At 47.4% G+C, this 20,127-nt stretch overlaps 3 protein-coding genes across 5 annotated transcripts in view; 1 reads left to right on the forward strand and 2 right to left on the reverse strand.

Moving 5' to 3' along the window:
* Window positions 1-438: 438 nt before the first annotated feature.
* RPAIN (RPA interacting protein) lies at window positions 439-3,206 on the reverse strand. Its single transcript, XM_030472245.1, has 7 exons — window positions 3,100-3,206; window positions 2,847-3,002; window positions 2,301-2,364; window positions 1,701-1,815; window positions 1,429-1,492; window positions 1,189-1,323; window positions 439-660 (listed from the first exon to the last, which is right to left on the reverse strand). Exons 1-7 carry the CDS (start codon window positions 3,175-3,177, stop codon window positions 631-633), a joined length of 642 nt encoding a protein of 213 aa, XP_030328105.1. The 5' UTR covers window positions 3,178-3,206; the 3' UTR covers window positions 439-630.
* Window positions 3,207-3,232: 26 nt separating this feature from the next.
* NUP88 (nucleoporin 88) lies at window positions 3,233-13,612 on the forward strand. Of its 2 annotated transcripts, none has more exons than XM_030472248.1 (17): window positions 3,233-3,509; window positions 4,332-4,501; window positions 4,956-5,081; window positions 5,276-5,362; window positions 5,985-6,161; window positions 7,208-7,391; window positions 7,806-7,956; window positions 8,642-8,740; window positions 8,889-8,979; window positions 9,903-10,004; window positions 10,998-11,156; window positions 11,358-11,483; window positions 11,795-11,860; window positions 12,025-12,105; window positions 12,421-12,547; window positions 12,911-13,029; window positions 13,386-13,612. In XM_030472248.1, exons 1-17 carry the CDS (start codon window positions 3,264-3,266, stop codon window positions 13,447-13,449), a joined length of 2,175 nt encoding a protein of 724 aa, XP_030328108.1. In that variant the 5' UTR covers window positions 3,233-3,263; the 3' UTR covers window positions 13,450-13,612. The 2 variants fall into 2 exon arrangements, with proteins under 2 accessions (XP_030328108.1, XP_030328110.1); XM_030472250.1 differs by having other exon boundaries at window positions 8,889-8,974; window positions 9,898-10,004.
* A 186-nt stretch (window positions 13,613-13,798) lies between these two features.
* Window positions 13,799-20,127, reverse strand: part of RABEP1 (rabaptin, RAB GTPase binding effector protein 1) — a 51,952-nt gene continuing 45,623 nt past the window's right edge. For both annotated transcript variants that reach the window (XM_030472246.2, XM_030472247.1), the window contains 2 exons: window positions 19,960-20,076; window positions 13,799-17,860 (listed from right to left, as the gene is read on the reverse strand). In XM_030472246.2, coding sequence (XP_030328106.1) covers window positions 17,759-17,860; window positions 19,960-20,076 — 219 coding nt within the window. In that variant the 3' untranslated portion in view covers window positions 13,799-17,758. The remainder of the gene's footprint in view (window positions 17,861-19,959; window positions 20,077-20,127) is intronic.

The raw sequence follows: 20,127 nt of genomic DNA on the forward strand, positions 1-20,127 counted from the left end.
GGTACAGCATTACCCCTGGGGAGAGCTACTCCAGCATCCCCAACCATGCAGCTGGCAGAGTTGTGTCAGTAGGAGGAACATTGCTGGCCAAGCAGTGCTAATTATGAACATGAATCTCATTCTAGGAATCTTTGCTGGCTGGCTCTCTGTCAGGGAATAGAATTCAGGGTCTTAAACATCATGTTCAAGGAGTGTTTCTAAAAAGGAATGTGCTGCCATAATTACTACATTAATGTTGCTGCAGGAGGCTGGAGTGCTTCAGCTTCTGCAGAAGGGCCAAGAGGCTGAGGGCGCTGATGTGGAAGGCACAACAGTGGGGCAGCAGCTCCCATCCTCTCCTCAAACTGCTGTTGCCAGTTGTTACCTGAAGGTCACATTAAGTTTAAACCAAAGCTGAAGTCCACTGTGAGCCCCAAGTTAAACACAGCACAAAGTCTGAAATAAACCAAAGTATATTTATTTCAAAATACATACTATGCCATTCAAAGTGCAGGTCAAGGCAACACTACTGCCTTTTCAGGGATCTGACACAGCAGTTAGTTACACATATATACATAAAAATACTAGCAGCTCTGAGGGGATTTTTAGTCTTGGAAGTCCTTCCAGTACAAAAGCAGCAGTTGAATCAACTTACAGGAGAATCGTCCAGGAGTCACAGACCTTTACAAAAGGCAAGATGAAAAGAGATCCTATACCAACGTATAAAATGAATTATTCATGTTCAAAACTTGTTTGAAATGCTCTGCTCCCAACACCGTCCTCATGGTGATTTTACATCAGCAGCAAAGCTAAGGATGTGTGAGCTCCAGCTTGAGCCAAAGGGATGGTGTGTGTTTTCCAAGAGGTACAGGTGAACCTTCTGAGGAGGTTTAAACTGAACTTAAAACTTTTCCTTGTGAACCACTTGTGTGAATGGATGTTCCACACACAAGGAAGCTGTTGGCTAACATGTGAGAAAGGTAAGGCACTGCATGTGACAGGTCTCTGAAAGATGCCCTAACCCAGCAGTTAAGGTAAGTTGTGTCATTCGCCTTTTCGCTGGTCGAAACTAAAACCATTTCCAAGGAAGTTTGTGGAAAAACTCCAGCACAACCCCCGGAGGGTCAATGGACTTGTGGTTTCTGCCCATGTAATTGAGAAGGGGATCCAAGCAGAGATCCTTTCCAGGAACTTGACATTTAGACTCACCGCACAGCTCATGAGGAGACTGGCTTCTTCCTCCATGCCACTGGTGACTGTGAACTCCGGGTTGTGGGAGCACCTGTGGCTGTGCTCTGTTACAGTGTTTTCTAGGAGTGACCGAAGCCTCCCTTCTGTCATGTCCTGGTGAAAAATGGGGGTAACAGAAGTCTTAAGTTATCTGTAGCTTAAACGTGCCTCTTCCCAACAGCAGACATGTCATACCTTACATGTTACAGTGCAGCTCACCTGTGTGCTGATGTATAACCCACACTGGCAAAAAACCACATGATTCCTCACAGTCAGGTTATTCCTAGAAAGAGCATACAATGAGCAGCATCAGAACAAAGGTAGATGTTACCAAAACCCTGTTAGATTTAGGAGATCATTGTGGGTTTTTTACTTCCTTGAGATCAATACTAGCACCAACCTCTCTTTGCCCATTGTTTTTGCCTGTCTGTAAGCCCAAACTACTGTAGGGGAGCAGAGAATCTCATTCCAGTGTCAAGGACTTTTCTTACTTTCTACACACTGGGCAGATGATCTTGTCACTGGCATCCAAGCCATCGAGCATCGCGTTGAGGCATTCCTCATCAAACTGCAGGCTCTGCTCGTACTCTTTCATAACCAGCTGCTCTGCAATAACACAACAGAACACCCTCAGGCACCTGGTGTCAAGACAAAGCTGCACGAGTGGAGCTGCTGGGGAAGCAGGGGCTGGGGTGGCCACTAGTTTCTAAGAACTTTTCTTTCTTTGGATCAGGTTTCTACCTGCTGGAATCAACCCATTTTTTCCCTATGGCTCAATCTTTAACCAGTCTCTGGTGGTGACTTTCCAATCAGCAATTTAGAAACATTCTGAATTGATTTATACAGGTTCCTACAGCTCCCCAACACCTCAGCCCTGTTTCTCTGGTCTCCTCTTTTGCTAGGTTCTCACAGACCTTAAAATGCCACTCAAACTGTCAAAAAGGTGTTCAATGCATTAGAGAAGCTACAGAGGCTCTTCCCCTCTAGCAGGTGGGCTCCAAGAACCACAGAGTGCAGCCTCAGCTGGTCTGGATTACTAGTGAGGAATAGGAAAGATCAAATAGGAGTCAGAAAACATGTAGTGACTTTACCTTGCAAGATCAGTTCTTGCTGGATCTCCTCCAGCACTGACAGCTCATCGGGGTCCTCTAGCATCTGGAAAAGGTGCATCTCTCAGTGATTCTCCCATTCTGGCTGCTCCGTCTCTAAACTTCCACACCCGACCGAGCTGTCACTGCAATGCCAGCTCACTCTGTGTGTTCTTTGGTCTTTAAATCTATTTGCAAAACCGTGCGCTGTGGAAAGCAACCTATTTGCTAACCACCTGTGCAGAGCCAGCCAAGACGGGTCAGAACACAGCGTGTCCTGCTTTTTAAAACACAGATGTTTTATTCTCGCTCTCAGGAGTGGGAAGCGACAGACCAGCTCTGAAAACCACTGATGGGGAACCCACCCTCTGCCGTGATTCACATGCAGTTTGTGAAGGAAGGGAATTCCCACTCCTGGGCGCACAGGTAGGTACTCACAGCGCTGCACCCCATGTTATAGTCGTGGAGCGGGCACCCCAAACACCGACAGACCCATTCACAGAGCGATGCCTCCGACCCGCGCGCACCCCGCAGGGAGCTGATACCGACCTGCGGCAGCGGCTCCGTCCCGCCGAGGGCCTGCAGCGCCCGCCACTCCTGCTCCATCACCTCCCGCACCAGCGCCGGGCCCCGCGGCCTCTGCCCGGCCTGCCGGTACCGCTCCAGCAGCTCCGCCCGGCTGCTCCGCAGTCTCTCCATGCAGCGCTGGGAGCGAGCACACACACGGGGCGCGTCAGGGAGGGAGCCGAGGCCGCGGCTGAAGGCAGGGGCAGAGCCCCCCGCCCGCCCCGTCCCCACTCACCAGGCGGTAGGTCTCCTTCCAGGGCGGCGCTGCCCGGCGCTTGTACCGCGCCCGGTGCCGCCATGGCGGCTCCTCCATCGCCTGCGGGAGCCGCAGCGCGCCTGTGCCGCGGGGCGCGCCGGGAAGCGTAGTCCCGGCGCGGAGGGAGCCGCGGTCGTGCGGCCATGGCGGCGGAGAGCGGCCCGGCGGAGCAGTGGCGCTCGGCCCTGCCGCAGCACGAGGTGCTCGGCCGCCTCCGGGAGCGCCAGTCTGCCGCGCCTCCCGCCGCTGCCCGGCCGCCGCTCATCCGCAACCTCCTCTTCGGCCTCGACGGAGACCTCTTCCTCTGGGACGGCGAGCACAGCGCCCTCCACACCATCGGCCTCCGCCGCCTCGGCGGGCCCGACGCCGCGGGGCTCAGCCGGTACCAGGTAGTGGAGGGGAACGCGAGGGGCCGCGGCGGGTTGTGAGGGGAGGAGGCGACCCTTGTGGGGAGCGGGGCTGAGGGGGGCCGGGCCCTCAGGGCTCCGCTCCCGCTGGGGCTTTGCTCGGAGAACCCCGCCGGCCCTGCGCTCGGCCGGTTTTGCCTCATTCTGGAGCTTGGAGCCGCTGTATAAATCACTGTCCAAAGCAGGACCGGGCAGGGATCGTCCCCGTGCGGCACCGGTGAGGCTGCACCTCGGATCCTCTGTCAGTTCTGGGCCCCTCACTACAAGAGAGACATTGAGGTGCTGGAGCGGGGCCAGAGAAGGGCACCGGAGCTGGTGCAGGGCCTGGAGTACAAGTGTGATGAGGAACGGCTGAGGGACCTGGGGGGGTTTAGTCTGGAGAAGAGAAGGCTCAGGGGGTCCTTATCGCTCTCTGCAACTGCCTGACAGGAGGATGGAGCCAGGAGGGGGCTGGTCTCTGCTCCCAAGGAACAAGGGATGGGACAAGAGGAAACGGCCTCAAGCTGCACCAGGGGAGGTTTAAATGGAGATGAGGAACAATTCTTTCCCCAAAGGGTGCTCAGGCATTGGAACAGGCTGCCCAGGGCAGTGCTGGAGTGACCGTCCCTGCAAGTGTTCACACACCGTGTAGCCGAGGCCCTCAGTGCCATGGGTTAGTGGTGGCCTTGGCAGTGCTGGGGGAATGGTTGGACTTCATGATCTTAAAGGTCTTTTCCAACCTGGATGTTTCTGTGATAAAGCCGTGCTGTGCTTCTGTGAGCACTTTTGGTGGCTTGTGCTTAACTGTTGTGTTTGTATTTTCAGACCCTGATGTGCATAAACCCGCCCCTGTTCGAGGTTTATCAGACGCTGTTAAGCCCCACGCAGCATCATGTGGCGCTCATCGGTACGAAGGGGCTCATGGTGCTGGAGCTGCCTAAACGCTGGGGGAAGAATTCAGAGTTTGAAGGTGGGAAATCCACGGTGAACTGTAGGTGGGTGAGACCTCAGGTGGTTAACGACACCCTTGTCCTGCTACTGTTCCTTTACAGCCTCTCCTGCCTTGGGGACTAATGGATAAGGAAGACATTGATTGTAGTGGGGCTGTAGGGACAATCACAAATGAAGTTAATTTGGCTCAGGGACTTGCTGACTGTCAAGTGACCCAAATAAATGACCTTAATAGGGTGCAATTGCTGAGGAGCTGAGTGCACCCCTGTAGTATTCTCTATCCTTTTTGGAGTCTTTTAGCTGTGCTAGCTAAAAGCACATGTCCAGATGGAAGTAACACAGGCTCCAAGTTAAAGCTGTACCTCCAGCTTTAAGAATAATACAGCTAATGGCTTTGAAACCTTTTAATTGGGTTTCTAGCTCCTCTTGCCCCCAATTCCCCTTCGAAGTAACTCGTGTGCTTCTTGTGACAGTGCATGTTTCTGCTGTGTATTTCAGCACTGTCCCTATTGCGGAAAGGTTCTTCACGAGCTCAACATCTCTGACTTTAAAGCACGCTGCCTGGTATCCCTGCGAGACACTGGAGCCCCATATTGTGCTCTTGACTTCAGATAACACTATACGGTAAAACCTGTTTGTAGTTTATTATCAAGGGGGCTTTTTTTTGTCATGGCCAGCCTGATTCTTTGCTAGATATTTGTGTCCTGCCGTTCCTACCAGGATTACCAATAAAAAAATAGGATGGGGTAGTTTTTAGACTGATAGCAACTGTGCAGCACTGCCTGCTGAATGACCATTGCTGCCTTTCTTTCCTCTAGGTTTTACAGTCTGAAGGTACCTCACACACCCATCAAAGTGATTGCTCTTTCAGACACTGAGGAGGAGACTTTTACAATCAAAAAAGGGTTTGTGTGGCTTCTTGTATTTTTGAAATGCTTTTGACAGAATAAGCTCTGTGTTCTCAGCTGTGTTTTTAACGAGTAAATGATAAATCTGCCTGGAAATCTGATGTGCTTTTTTTGTTCCTGAACTTTTTCAGCAGCAACTGCACTTTTTCTTGTTTTTTTTTTCCTTTTTTTCTCATCTTGAAAGTGGTAACAAACTGTACAGTCAAGTGTTTGTCAGAGTAGTCATGTGAAAAACACACCTTGTCTTTCACATGGGGTTATGAAGGGCTTTTTGAGTGAGGAGTGCACAAAATAGGTCATTTTTTTGGTTCCCTCTTGGCCTACGTAGAAAGGAAGAACTTGAGGGTCTCACTAGTCAAGTCACAGACTGGCACAGGAAACACCAGTGTGCCCATCTCTTCTGTCCTGTGAAATGGGGCTGGCTGGTGGGTGTATTGCAGAAATGAGGCACCATAAGAAGGATGTTACTCAAATGCTTTTGCGGCTGAAAATAGCATGTGTCTGAGGACTGATGGACAGGTGTTTGGTGGTGATTTGTCAGCAGGTACCATGGTCTAGTTAAACACTTGTGTCCTGAGAGTTGTTGTTGACTTCAGGTCTTGTTCTCACTTGTCCCCAGGAGAGCCTACACAGCATCGCTGGGAGAGACCGCGGTGGCGTTTGACTTCGGCCCGCTGGTGCCGGTCCCAAAGAACACGCTGGGACAGCGAGGCAGTGACGAGGTGTTGGCCTATCCACTGTACATTCTGTATGAAAATGGAGAGACATTCCTCACCTACATCCGCCTGCTGCAGAGGTAGGATCATGTTCATCATCAGGTCTCATCATGTTCCTCATCAGGGGTGCTTGTACGTCCGTGCACTATCAGGACTGGAGAGCCATCTCTTGGTTTGGAGAGGACTCTGTAAGGGATGCTGGGCTGAGTTTGATTGTATTGCAGCCTGGTTTATCTCTTTGTGGCAGTGCTAATAGGCTGAAATCCAAGAATACTGTGTCCTCCTTTTTCATCCTGATATTAAGGGTGCAGTTTCCACTGCTGAGAATTCACTGTCCATTATTTACCATCAGAACTCCGAAATGAAGACACCAGATTGTTAGAGTATCAGCAGGTCTAAGGCTGTTAAAGGTATTTTGGGGTCTCCAATTCACAGTGCAGACATTCTTAGCTTAGTGGCGTCTTAGGAAAGAAAGATTTTAAGATCATAGAGGGTTTGCAGGCATGTTCCATGATGACATGTAAGAATGTGGATCACGAATATAGAGCCAATATAAGAAAAAGTTACTTCAGAAAACTGAGAAGATGATGGAAAACTTACAGGTTGGATCTAGTATAACTGAATATTAAACCATGGGGTATTCTGGTTAGAAGCAGCACCGTTTGCTTCTGCATGAGAAATGGTGCAGCATTGAGCAGATCCTGTCTGTAGGCAATGAAGTGGGCTCAGTCCTTCAAAAGTTCTACCAAGGGAAATGCCATGCCACGAAATGCTGTTTTTAAAGTGCTTTAATAAGCAAGAAACCAATTAGGTGTTGAAGTCAATGAATCTTTAAATTTTTGCAGTGTAGCTTGGTTGCTTTCAAAGCATAAAACATTATTACTGAGCTTCAGTTTCTTCTGACACCTTCACCAAGTAGTTGTCATTCTGTCAATCCATAGAAGCCTGGGCTGCTGCTGGCTCACAGAAATTGGACAGAAGTCAAACCACTGGGTTGTTTTTTAAGTCACTGGGTGAATTTTAAGTCATCCTTATCTTGTAGTTCTTATGCAGCAAACTCCTGCAGGTAACCATGGGGAGATCTCCTTCCACACCTCATGCTGTGAACACATCTTCTTTATTCCAGCACTGGGAGCCTTGGCAAGCTGCTTGGCCCTCTGCCCATGCACCCTGCGGCAGAAGACAACTACGGCTACGATGCCTGTGCTGTCCTCTGCCTGCCCTGTGTTCCAAACATCCTGGTGATTGCCACCGAGTCGGGAATGCTTTATCACTGCGTGGTACTGGATGGAGAAGAGGATGATGATCAGGTACCTTGTCTTGGGGGTTTTTTTTCTGTACACATTTTTGTTTCTTTACTTCCTGGCTGCACGATGGCAGGATGCCCACAAGTGAATGCCACATGCCAAAGCTGCATTCTTTTATCAAGAGGTAGTGAGTCTTCCAGCCAGTCCCTGTTGCTGTTCTTCTAAATGTCAGATCCGTGTATCCTCATGGTAGATTGGAATTTTGATCAAACTTACTGTGAACTGTTTTAAAGAGAATCTTCTAAGGAGAAACTCTGTTTCTGAGATAATTTTTTTAAGTGGGGAAAAAAATAAAGGGACTTGAACTACTTCTCTGTCAGTTAATACTCTTGCCTGTGTTATGTGACTCTTTATGTTGTTTATGTTGGCATGTCTGTTTAAATGATGTCTCACAGAAGAATTCATTGCTCTTTACAGTCAGAAAAGTCATGGGACCCAAGATCTGATCTTATTCCTTCCCTGTACGTGTTTGAATGTGTTGAGCTGGAACTTGCACTGAAACTGGCATCAGGAGACGAAGAGGAGCCTTTGGAATCTGACTTCTCTTGCCCAATCAAATTGCATCGAGGTAGGGCTGTTATTCAGGTGATTGGCTTTTACTGGCTTTATTTCATGGGTTTAGGATCAAGGTACTTACAAATAATCATTGATGTCAAACAAAGGGATATTAGAATAAGGATTTGATGTCTTCAGGAAAGCTGTGGAAAGAGCAGGCCTGGGAGGTGCTTTAGTGTTCATTCAGGGGCAGATTACAGATGGTCACATACTACTAAATTCTCTATGTGTATTATAAAGTAGAATTTGTTGCACCTCTGTGTCAGCAAGTGCTGTGGGGATGGTGATCCTCAGGGAAGAATTGGTGTGTGCTGCTTAGACTCTCCGATGTAAATGTGGGGCAGGAGGTTGGGTAGGACAGAGTGTTTGGGTCTTTCTGAACAAGAAGCTAATCAGAAAGCTGCTGGCTTTACCTGATCTTCCCTTTAATATCCAGTACATAGATACAGGTGTGGTGGGATAGGAATAGTTCAAAACAATTCATCAGGTATTTCAGGTGTAATTGTATTTTATGCAGAACTCTGAGAACGTGGCCAAAGCATCAAGCTCAATTTTTGGATGGGGATGAGTTAGCACTTGTAAGATGATGTTAGTGCTGGCTGAACAATACGTTGATGCACATGCTCAGCGCTGCGGGTTCCAGTGACGAGTTTTTCTCAGTTCAGGGCCTTCTCCTACATTTCCTGTTTCAATTTCAGATCCGAAATGTCCCTCTCGCTACCACTGCACACATGAAGCTGGTGTCCATAGCGTGGGGCTGACGTGGATCAATAAACTGCACAAATTCCTTGGCTCAGGTGAGTGGTGAGACCATCGCACACAGAGGGAAGAGAGTGCTACTGAACACCCGTGTTCTGCTAGTAGCAACTTGGTGGATGGGGGTAGTACTGGGAATCCCTTACCCTGCAAAGCAGATCTGAAGCATTCTGGCAAATCTCTTTGTAGATGAAGAAGACAAAGACAGTTTACAGGAATTGGGAGCAGAACAGAAGTGCTTTGTTGAACATATTCTTTGTACAAAGCCGTTGCCATGCAGGTAAAAATCAAACTCTTTCTACTACTTCCAAACCAGTGAGTTGCTGTGGAAAGTATTTATGATTTGTTCTCTTCTGCTGCACTCCTGCCATTAAAATTAATGCAGTCGGCTCTAAAGAATGCAAATAACACAACTAAGCATTCTGTGCATCAGGATTCTTAATGCACAGTTAGGGAAGGAAGCATAAATTCCTATGTTACTGTCTGAAAATCATCTATCAAACCAGCAAGGATTTTTCTTCACCCTGGACAACGCTGAGGCTTGGTTTGACTGAGTCGTGGATGCTGATGTGTTCCTTTTAGCTACTTGTTAAGGATCAAGCAGTGCCTCAAAAGAATAGCTGATTTTTTTTCTGAGCTTAGTCGGGCTTAAGAGGCAGCATTTGCTGGGCTACGTAACATATCTTTATCTGCTTTATTTTCTCGTTGTTATAAGGCCTAATCATCTCTATAGCCTGCTGTGTATTAAACACTATGACAATACAGACAAACTGTTCATTAATAGGTGTTAAATCACCTATCTAAGGGCTCCCTCAGTCAGCACTTATGGTGACTCCAGTGGTAGCAGCAGTTACCTGGGGAGAGGCCATTGGTGGGATGCAGGAGCACCCGTGTGCTCCCTGTGGAAGCTGGGGCCTTGCACTGGAAGCAGGTGGCATTTCGTGGGCCACAGCAGGTTTTGGTTTCTGTTTCACAGTGAAGTTGTCCAAGTGCTGCCTCTCCAGGCAGGTGAGTTTGTTCTGGTCCCTCCAGCTGCCGGTGGGGTGTGAGAATAACTGTTTTGCTGGACTCATTCTGTGGAGCTGTTCTCAGCTTAGTGAGGGGGGTCTGCTACAGCCACAGCTTCTCCCAACGAGCAAACATGCACAACTGCAGGAGCAAAGCTCTTTTGAATGGGTAATTCTTGTGCTTTCTTCCCTGCAGGCAGCCTGCTCCGATCCGAGGCTTTTGGATCGTTTCTGACATCCTGGGGCCCACGATGATCTGCATCACCAACACCTACGAGTGTATTACGAGGCCTCTCTTGTACGTGGGTCTGAACTGGTTTGAAATCCCTGGCTGTTGCATGAGAAGGATCTCAGGATGTTATTTTATTGCTCTTTTGATTCTTTCACCCCAGCCGTCTGCATCTCCTATGACACACAGTGCAGTTTGCCTCCTGAACACTCCCTGGCTGAGCACTTAAGTGTTATTATAGTAGTTACTTGCTACTGATAAGCTGTTTGTAGGGGATATGATTAACCTGTAGCACTTTATTAGGACTAGAGTTGTATCAAAAGGTTCTTGAGGGTATTGTTGATTTTTCTTCATTGTTAGGAATGTGCAAATCAAAACCTTGTTTACAGACAGTACAGAGATTCTGAATGGGCACCAAGGTGGTGGTTGCTGTAAAGAGAAAAAAAAAAAGGATTCTTAAAGTGCCTTAAAGCAGTGGGATTTTAGTAGCCATTTCCAAAGCCACTGCATTTTGTTTGCATGGTGAAGTGAATGCACTGAGGGGAGGGCACAATTTCGGGTTTGTTTACTGCTAAGAACACTCTTCAGTGTGTGACAGGTACCTTCAGCTGGTGTTAATGTCAGGTCCTTGCAGACCTTTTATTATTTTTTTAACTACTTCTGCAGTGCTTTTAAATAGGTTTTTCTATCAGCTCTTTCAGACCCCATTATCAGAAGTTACATGGGTGGACAGTGATGCAGCAGGCTGCTTTGAAAAGCAGGTCATGCCCCTGTTCAAGGGGCGCTTGCCTTGTTATGGAACTTGAGTAAAAGGGTATTTATGATTCTTGCTGGTTTCAGCTGTGGCCAAGCAGAAAGCTGTGGGGATGGGACTTCATTGACCTCCTCTAGACCTGGATTTACCACCTGGAATAGTCCCTGGCCTCTTAGAACACTTTTAACTTACTGCTGTAATACACTAATTCCACAGGGGTTGACTTCCTTTAACTACTGTTTAGACTCTGACATGGTTTGAGTGTTTCTGGTTTAACCTGTGTTCTCCCATGTGATGCTCTTTGGTAGAAGTACAGTCCATCCTGCATCCCCTCCGCTGCTGTGTACCAGGGAGGACAAAGAGGTTGCTGTTTCCCCTCTCCGTATCCTGGCTGAGTCACAGCATTCATTTGAGAAGCATATCCGAGGCATCCTGCAGCGCAGCTCTGCCAATCCCTTGCTTCTGAAGTAAGCAAAGATGTTTTCCCAGGGGACCTGAAGAGGGAAGGCTTTCGGGAATACTGTGTGTATAGCAAAGGGATTTAATGGTAGCCCCTCAATTCCATAACTGAGCCCTGCAAAGCCCTCACCATAAATACTGCAAGTTGTTTATCCTTGAAAAGGGACATGCTGGAGTAAGATTGCAAACCCCTGTCTCATATCATTCAGGTCTGCTGATAAAGATGCTGCTCCTCCCCCTGAAGAATGCCTTCAGCTTCTTAGTAGAGCCACCCAAGTGTTCAGAGAGGAGTACATACTGAAACAGGATCTGGCAAAAGAGGAAATTCAGCAAAGGTAAAAAGACCCCCTCACAACTCTGGGCTGTACAGCATCTGTGAAACAACAGCACTAAATATCGAGCACTAAACCTCCTCTGCTGGACTAACCCTTGTAAATGAGTAAAACGTACTCGGGTAAGACTGCTTCTTCAAACTAGAGTTACATTACAAAGTTAGGGCAGAATGGGAGAGTTTATTCCCACTATCGCCCATCCTTTATTGTCTTTAGTTCTTATAATTACTTCTGTCCTATTTTCTATGTAGCATAAACCCCAACTGACCTGGGTTGCTGGTGGGGGTGATTTGATTTTATGTTTTTATTTTAAGAGTGAAGCTGCTCTGGGGACAGAAAAAGAAACAACTGGAAGAGCTTAATTACTGCCGAGAGGAAAGGTGAGGCCAATGTGTCTGCTTCACCAAGTCAGACATCAGGAATGCAAGTGCTTTATGCAGGGGCCTTTGTGCAACGTGTGAGAAGTAAATGCATGTCTGGCTCTTTGCCCTCCCTGAGCTGCCTTGCGTGTGCATCTAAATAGATGTTTCTCACTTGCATAAAGGAAAAGCCTGCGGGAAATGGCCGAGCGCTTGGCTGACAAGTATGAAGAAGCCAAAGAGAAGCAAGAAGATATTATGAACAGGTGAGTGCAAACTACACTGTTTCATCACCGACTGCTTGCTGTTAAGGAGGGGTCTGGTAGAACAGGGTGGGCAGAAAGTGCTCAGTTAGAATCCAGGGTTTCTGCAGTTCTCTTTGCTGGGGCTCAGGGGTGGTTTTTCAGTACAACTTCAAGCCCAGGCTGAGCCAGCTCATGGTTTAGAAATGCCGTGTGAGGAGCTGAAAGGGGAAAGTCAAGTCTTGAGCCCTTTGACTCAGGAAGAGTGACAGCAGCACAAGGCTGGTGGTGTCTCAGCAGTAAGTTAATTCAGTGACATTTCTTGCTTTGTACACCAAGGATGAAGAAAGTACTTCGGAGTTTCCACTCTCAGCTTCCTGTTCTGTCAGACAGTGAAAAAGACATGAGGAAAGAGCTGCAGACAATCCATGACCAGCTGCAGCACCTGAGCAATGCCATCAGACAGGTGAGAGCACGTGTTACTGTACCCACTCACTCACACCCTGTGATAGCGCTGCTAGGACACGGTCCTTGCAATGGAGCAGCTTTGTGCTTACATTAGATGAGCAACAATGTACTAATATAACTTCTGACCTTTGTTAGTCATACAGAGAGACCCTCTGCAGCCTAGTGGAAACCCTGGGAAAGCCTACACACCCCCTCCATAGTCCTAGCAGTAATATCCTCCCCTTTTTGGGAGTAAAGTGCAAGAGCAAGCAGATTTTTAACCCAATCACACTGTGCCACACATCTGTGACTGGAAGCAGCTTTCACTTTGGTAGCCAGTGCCACCAGTGACTAGGGTCTTCTTTTTGTACATAACTGCCAGGTTAAAATGAAAAAGGAATACCAGCAGAAGAAGATGGAGAAGGGTTCCAGCCCCCGAAAACCCAGCATCAGCCTCAGTGCCTACCAGAGCAAGTGCATCCAAACCGTCCTGAAAGAAGAGTAAGTTAAAGCTTGGATCCTCCTGTAGAATTCAAGCCCTGGCACTTACAAAAGCAATTCCAGTCGAGTTTCTGGCATGTGGTTTAACCTCTGTCCTGCAGGGGGGGATCACTGATGCACCAGCTGGAGCTTGGTGAGAGGGGCCTGTGTGTGACAGCAGCACTGGCCATCTTGTGCTAGTATTAAACTAAATCTGCTTTAAGTCTGCTTTTTGCCCAGAGATCTTTTGGCGGTCTGTATCCAGCCCATAATTGACAAAATCACTTGAAGCTCTTCCCATTCTCTGTATTTCCCTTCCTGATTAGTTTTGAGCAAATGACTTGCAGCCTCTTGACTTGGATTTCTTTTTCTTGAAGGGGAGAACACATCAGGGAAATGGTCAAACAGATCAACGACATCAGAAGCCACGTGAACTTCTGACGTGTCCTCGGTGAGGAACCTGCACCAAAAGGCTGGATGAGCTTTAATGTTCCCTGGTATTTCCCCTTGTATATTTACCATTTGTACGTTGAGCAACACACCTTTTACTTATTGTTTTGTAAAGCTGGACTGTGAAATAAGATACTTTTGATAAGACTCCTTACATGCTGCGTTCTTTGCTTTTCTCCTGGGAAGGAGGGATGTTGCATTGTGCCTGTTCCACGATGCAGTACTTACAACTAGCTCCGCAGCGTGGAAACTGCTCCCTGGGGTTATTCTCCTGCCTTGGTCCGAGGCAGGGGAGGTCTGTAGCTGAAGGCAGAGTAGAAAGACCAGAGAGAAGCACACACACACTTCAGCAGCTCTTTTTAATTTGGAACACTTTCTTCATAAAGGACACACCTTCAATACAGTTAACAAATGGTTACACACGAATCCTGTGGACAGCAGAACTCTACACCCACGATTGCACGGGACACCAATGGCGTGGCTCACCGGAATGCAGTAGTAACTTCCAAACACTCAGTTTGCCTTTAGCAAAAGGTGGCTCCAGAGTCTGTCTTGACATTAAAAGGTCAATTATTTATCTGCTGTAGACAAATGCCAGTGGACAATAAATAATTGCTGTCCCCTCACCCCAACCCCTTAGAAAAGGTGACATGGTCAAGCTCAGTTTTGAAAAGTCGTACTGCACTGCTACAAAAGTGGCACAGCAAGAGGTGCCCAGGTAAAGCTGAAGGAAGGGGGCTGCTAGTACCTGCTGGGTAACGAGGGTACCAGGCATGCTGCAAGAACACTTGGGTTTTTGTACAGATTAAGACTATATAAGTAGAGGAATGCATTCGAAACTTGATCTCGTCCCTTTACAGTCTGCAGGAGCAGAATCCAGTTTTCTAGTCCACTCACCCTGTGGCTCGTGGCTGACCTGCCTGGTCAGCAGCGCCCGTTAAGAATCTCTTACTAACCACAGAGAACCCACCACCCTCCTCAGACGAAGCTCCAGAACACCAAGAACTGGAGGGAAAAGCATTTGTGTTCTGATGTTTTATGAGCAGTAACACCATAATCCACCCAGTGAGTATCTACACCACCAGCTTTTACTACACTTTAATTTACAGTCTTTTAACTTCACTCTGCAAGTTTGGCACCCGCTAGTTTGTTTTTAAAGGCCCCTTTAAGTCTCTTGAGTTGCTGCTTCTGAAGCTGTGCTCTCCTCTGGGGCAGGACAGCTCTGCAGTGAGTGCAGGTCCCACAGCCCCTGTGAAGAGGCAGGTTTCCAATCAGAAATTGTTGAAAAGGTACAATCTTAAGTTAAGTTGCAACTGTTGGTAAAAAGGGTCCCTCGTGTTCCAGCTCTAACACGGTCACGGCTGGGCCTTACACAGGAGGGAAGCTGTTGAGGTGTGTGATGGAATATGGGGGTAAAAAGGAAACAACCGTACAGTTCTTGTACATCCTTCCTCTCCAACCCAAGAGGAAGTTCCTTCACAGTCTCGTGCAGTGCCTGGTTTACCAGTGTCCTTGCTCGTATCAGCACTGCAGCCCTACCACTTCCTCCAGCCTCCTCTAACCATGCCAACCAGCCACCACTGGCCCCCAAGACCAGCACAGGAGCATGCACAGCAACACACACACATGCAGAACACCACTGGGCAACCACCGTGCTTGTTCCTGTGTCTCTCCAAGTGACAAACCGATTGCCATGTGCCTGTCTGCCCCATTGGGTTGCAGAGACCCAATGCAACCCTGCAGCCACCAGCAGCAGCCTGACACCTATAGAAAGCCACGTCACCAACCTGTGAAATGCACTAAGGAAAAGCCACACCAGGCCTGGACTGGTTGAAACAACCTAAACTGGTCAGCTCTGACCACTGTTGTTTGGGGCAGAGCTGCTGAGGATGAGCACGGACACATGGACCAGGGAAGGATGCTGACAGCAGCGAGCAGCCACTTCCCTGGCTCTCCTGCTCTAGGAGCACAGCCAGAAACTCAACCAAAACCTCTTCTTCTCCCTAAGTCTTCAGGTGCAGTTCCTCACATCCAGCTTGCTGAAGAGCTGTACAGGATTTGGTGTAGTTTTGCCATACAACACTTAAGGCTTCCTTAAACACTGCTGCACAGGTACCAGCAATGGTTACGAGTTAGTTTTGGGGAAGGAAGGGAACACAGAAAAAGCTTTTCCTTCTGCAGCTCCTAATAGAGGCCCTGTAGGTTTTTCTCCAAAGTTTACTCAATAGAATGGAACCATCAGAAAACTGAATGCAAAACATCTGGTATCAGATCTATGCACCAGGACACAGCTGCTGTCACCTCACCCTTCAGCAAGCAGTGAGAGAAGTTAAAGAAATCCTGCAAATAGCCAATTAATAAAGAACCTGAGCCACATGCAGACATTAAGTGTCATTTTAAGATGACAACTCTGCCATCTATTAGTCTTGTCATTACTAAGGCAGGGAAAAATGGCTCTTGGGTGTCAGGATTATGAAAGGAATTAATTGCCAGGGTGAATAAAATGCTTTAATTCTTGCAATGAGTGACAAGGAATTGAGCTTGTATGTGTCTTCTGGGCTGGTTTAAGGCATTCCTCTTCAAAACCACTGGTTCTAACTGTTAATAGCAGGATATACACTGCTAAAAATAGGATTTAAGCACTTAAAATACAGTCATGTTCATTACAGTCTGAAGCATTTTCTGTCACTTCTGGTTTTCTTCATCACCTTTAGCTCTCTGGCCAAGTATGTAAGGAAAGAACAATAAGCAAAAGGGGAAAGTTGCAATACAAATGTTGGACAGCAGCAACCTGCTCCTTTGGCCTCCTTTCCTTTCATGAGTGGCAAGTAGGGGCCGGTTCAAGAACTCCCTGTGCACCACCAGCACTATCAACACCTGTAGTCACACATGAAACTGCTGCTTGCCAGCTGTGGGCACAGCCCTGTGACAAGGGGAAGAAAGGGAGGAGGAATGGGCAGGTTAGCAATGGTCATGCTACCACCATGCATCTACAGAACAAGCAACCCAAACCTACCACCTGCTTGATCACAAGAACTTCCTGCCTTTGCTGTAATTAAATGTACAGTTAGAGGAACACGGGACAGTGCAGGGGTCAGCTCTGAGCACTGCCGTACTTTAAAGTAAGAGATGCACTGTACCTGTCCAACTTGACCCAGCAGCGTAACGCAGCTCCTCCACACTCGTGCTCTGGGACCGAGAGCGCCATCACCGTTCAGTGCCCGCCAGGCTGACCCAGGAGGGCTGGTGGGCCAGGCTGATGCTTCATTCAGCTCCTTACCTTGCTGCTGCCCAGCAAAAGCCACCAACCTCACATCTGGTGTCACCCACGGGAGCAGAGCCAGCCTGCAGCGACCCCGTGCCAGCGCTCGGACAACGCACAGGGTCTGTACTAGCTTTGTTACACAGCAAAGCGATTACAGGTACTGCTCGGCTTTAAGAGATGAAAAAGAACCAGTTGTAGTTCCACATTCTAAATTACAGTTGTGAAAAGAGATTACAAAACAGTGCATTTCTTGTGCTTTTCTTTTAAGTATCAGAATTCAACAGAAAAATGTCAAGGAGCTAAATTCTCAGTACATTTGTCATCATTTGTTTTTTGGATTAGCATTGATCTGTTCAGGAGACACACAGCTCGCTCATGTCCATCACATCCCAGCAGCATTCAGGTTCTTCAACACAAAGGTCAATGGTTTAAAAAGGAAAAAAAATAGGGGGGGGAAAATAGTACTGAGTTATGAAATAAGATCAATATCCAGTGTCCTGCTAATAAAGTCATATTTTAATATAAAATATTCATACAGCATACTCTACACCTCATTCTCTCCGCTAGCTGAATACTGTTACCGACTAGTCAAACAGAAAAACTTCAACCACTTTGCTCTTCAATGTTTTGGAGGGACAATATGGTTTCCAGCAGCTACTCTGATCACAGTAGTGGGGGGAAAGGAAAGAAGGAAAGACAAGGGGTAAATGTTCCAAAACTCTATATTAGGTTACGGAGTCGGCTGAAAGAGGAGAAGGTTTTCAGAATGTAAGGACTGATCCCACTCAGTGGAACACGAAACACCACACGCATTAGTGTTTCCATTAGAAAGTTCTCCTTCCTACACTGCAAGTCACCCTTGTGCTCTCTTCCTGCCCAGTACAAAACCTTTTTCCCCCTCTAGAAACAAAACTTAAGTCATTGCTCCCCTCTGTTGTCTTCTGCTCTTTCGGTTAGAGTTAAATAATAATTAATGTTGCTATAAAGATGAGTTAAAAACCCCAAACGCAGCCTTGGAGCCTGCTCATCAGGGTGTCATGTTTCAGGAAGCTGATTAATGTCCGTCAGTTTTGTGTCGTTCAGGATTGCACGGATTCTCTCCAGGGAATCTGCCTGCCGGATCCGCTCCAGCTGCACCTACAGGGAACCAACAGACACGGCTGAGCCGCTGAAACGTGCTGCTGCAGAGCCAGAGCCCAGCAACCGCCGTGCCAGCAACCCTGGTACCCACACAGGCAGAACTGAAAGCAAAGCAGCACCAGCTGAGAAACACGAGGCATGAAGGAGCACAAGCTTCATGCAGAACCAAGAACAGGAGGAAGGAAGACAGAAGGCAGTTTTGGGTTTACAATTAAAAGCCACTTTCGGGGGGGCTCAAGCAAGCCTTTGCCATCACTCTCTATTTTGCCCATGAACCAGTCACTGACACCAACCAAAGTGGCCAGGCAAACTGGAGGAGATGTGCAAAGCTACATAAACTTTCACAAAGAGCACATAAAGGAAGCACAAAGCTGCCTCACACCTCCCTTCAAGCCTCTCAAGGTCAAAGCTAAAACACTCTTGGAGGAAACACCCCGTTTCCAAGCTCACTCCTACTTGCTTTCCTGATAATCTCTCTTGAGCTCTTTCTTACACGCTGACAAAGTGCCCTGCAGCACTGTGTGGAAATGAATGCAGAGATCACAACTTCTTATTTATTATTTCACTTTTTCCATTCAAACTTTCACATTCTTTCTACCAGGATCTGGGCTTTCAGCTGTAAATTCCCAAGTAGTGGTTAACTGACATTCAAGCCCTTCCTCTCCACTGCTGACACCTAATTTGGCCAGTGGACACCTCACATAAGCGATACTTGCCCAGGCTCTCCGCTGATGAGGACAGGAAGGAAATAACCCTGTGGGGCTATCAAGAAACCAAAATCCTCATTCGATGGTAATCTCTGGTGTTACACAGCAGACCTTGCACCACGTGCACTTGCGATGGCACAAACCATGGTTTAAACTGAAAGCCCTCACTGCTGAGGAACTGATGTGTAATAACTGCTGAGGGAAGACAGAACACACAAACCCCAGAGCTGCAGCACTCGGGCTGAGCCTGCTGAACTACCTGCATGTTTGGAAGAGTGCACCACACAACTTCAGAGTGGTGAACCTGGTTTGCTTTAAGAACTGCATAACCCAGTGCAAGCAGTACTTAACAAAAAAGAGAGAGGGTGATGACAAACGAGAAGGAACTTCACTGGCCAGGACAACTCAATAGTCTCCTTTGTCCTACCTACTCCTCCAGAAACAGCCAGAACAAAAGAGGACAGTTCCTAGTGTCCACCCAGCTAAACTCTGTTGACTAAACAATCTCACTATATTCCTTATTTTAGTTTTGCAAATAAACCTGAACACTTGACTCAGAGAAGTTGTATTTTTAATTGTGCTGAATTTCACTGAGCAGAGCGGCCGAGAACCCAGAGCAGACAGTGCTGGAGTTCAGCACTGCTGCTGGGAGCAAGGCTTCGGGTAAGCTGCAGTGTGAGGGGGGCGCACAGACCCTGAAGGTGAGACCCATCTCTCCTGGCTTCCCAAGGAGCCAGTCAGTCACCTCACAGACACCAACACTGCAGGTTCCTTCCTGCTCTCTACACTTAACAGAGAGATCAGCCTGACATACTTGAATGAGCCTTGATGCCAAAATTCCTTCCGCCTCTTAGTATCTCATCACCAACCACTGGCTCCACTTTTTGGAGGAAATACAAAGATAGTGAACAGCAACAACAGCAAGGATAGACTTTTAGATAGTATAAATAAAGCGGTAAGCACAACACAAAGAAGTATTCCATATATTCACTTCAAACTGCACAAGTTCCTTACTTTGTCCTCAAATATTTGTACCTTAATGTTTTGCTATGAAAAGTAACATCCTGGAAGACATCGGGAGATGGACAATGAAATGCTGGGATCTAAAGGTACCATCACTCATGGCTCTCTACACTTTCTTTTAGTACAGTAATTGTGTATCTTTGCTGCTGAGAATTGGTTGGAATCAAGTAATCAGAATAAAATCCCCAGTAGGCTTTAATATTAACATTGTCCTAGGAATACTCAGTTTATTATACCAATACCTTTAAAAATAGTTCACAAATACCAACGTAAGAAAATTTACAACTGCTACTTCTTGTTTTGCACAGCTGCGGAGAAGTAAAGAAACAAAAGCAGCACCTTACAAACTGGTTGCACTTCCCTTACCTGAAGCGTCTGAGAAAGCTTTACAAAATCTCTCTGCACTTGCTCACTGACATCTAATTCAGTCTGCAACCGCTGAGCTTTATTCTTCTCTTCAAATACCAGCTGTTCCAGGTTTGCCTGAGGAGAAAGAGATTCTTTATGATGTGCTTAAACTGAATTAAAATGGAG

This window comes from Strigops habroptila (genome assembly GCF_004027225.2).
Source record: "Strigops habroptila isolate Jane chromosome 13 unlocalized genomic scaffold, bStrHab1.2.pri S16, whole genome shotgun sequence".
NCBI lineage: Eukaryota > Metazoa > Chordata > Aves > Psittaciformes > Psittacidae > Strigops > Strigops habroptila.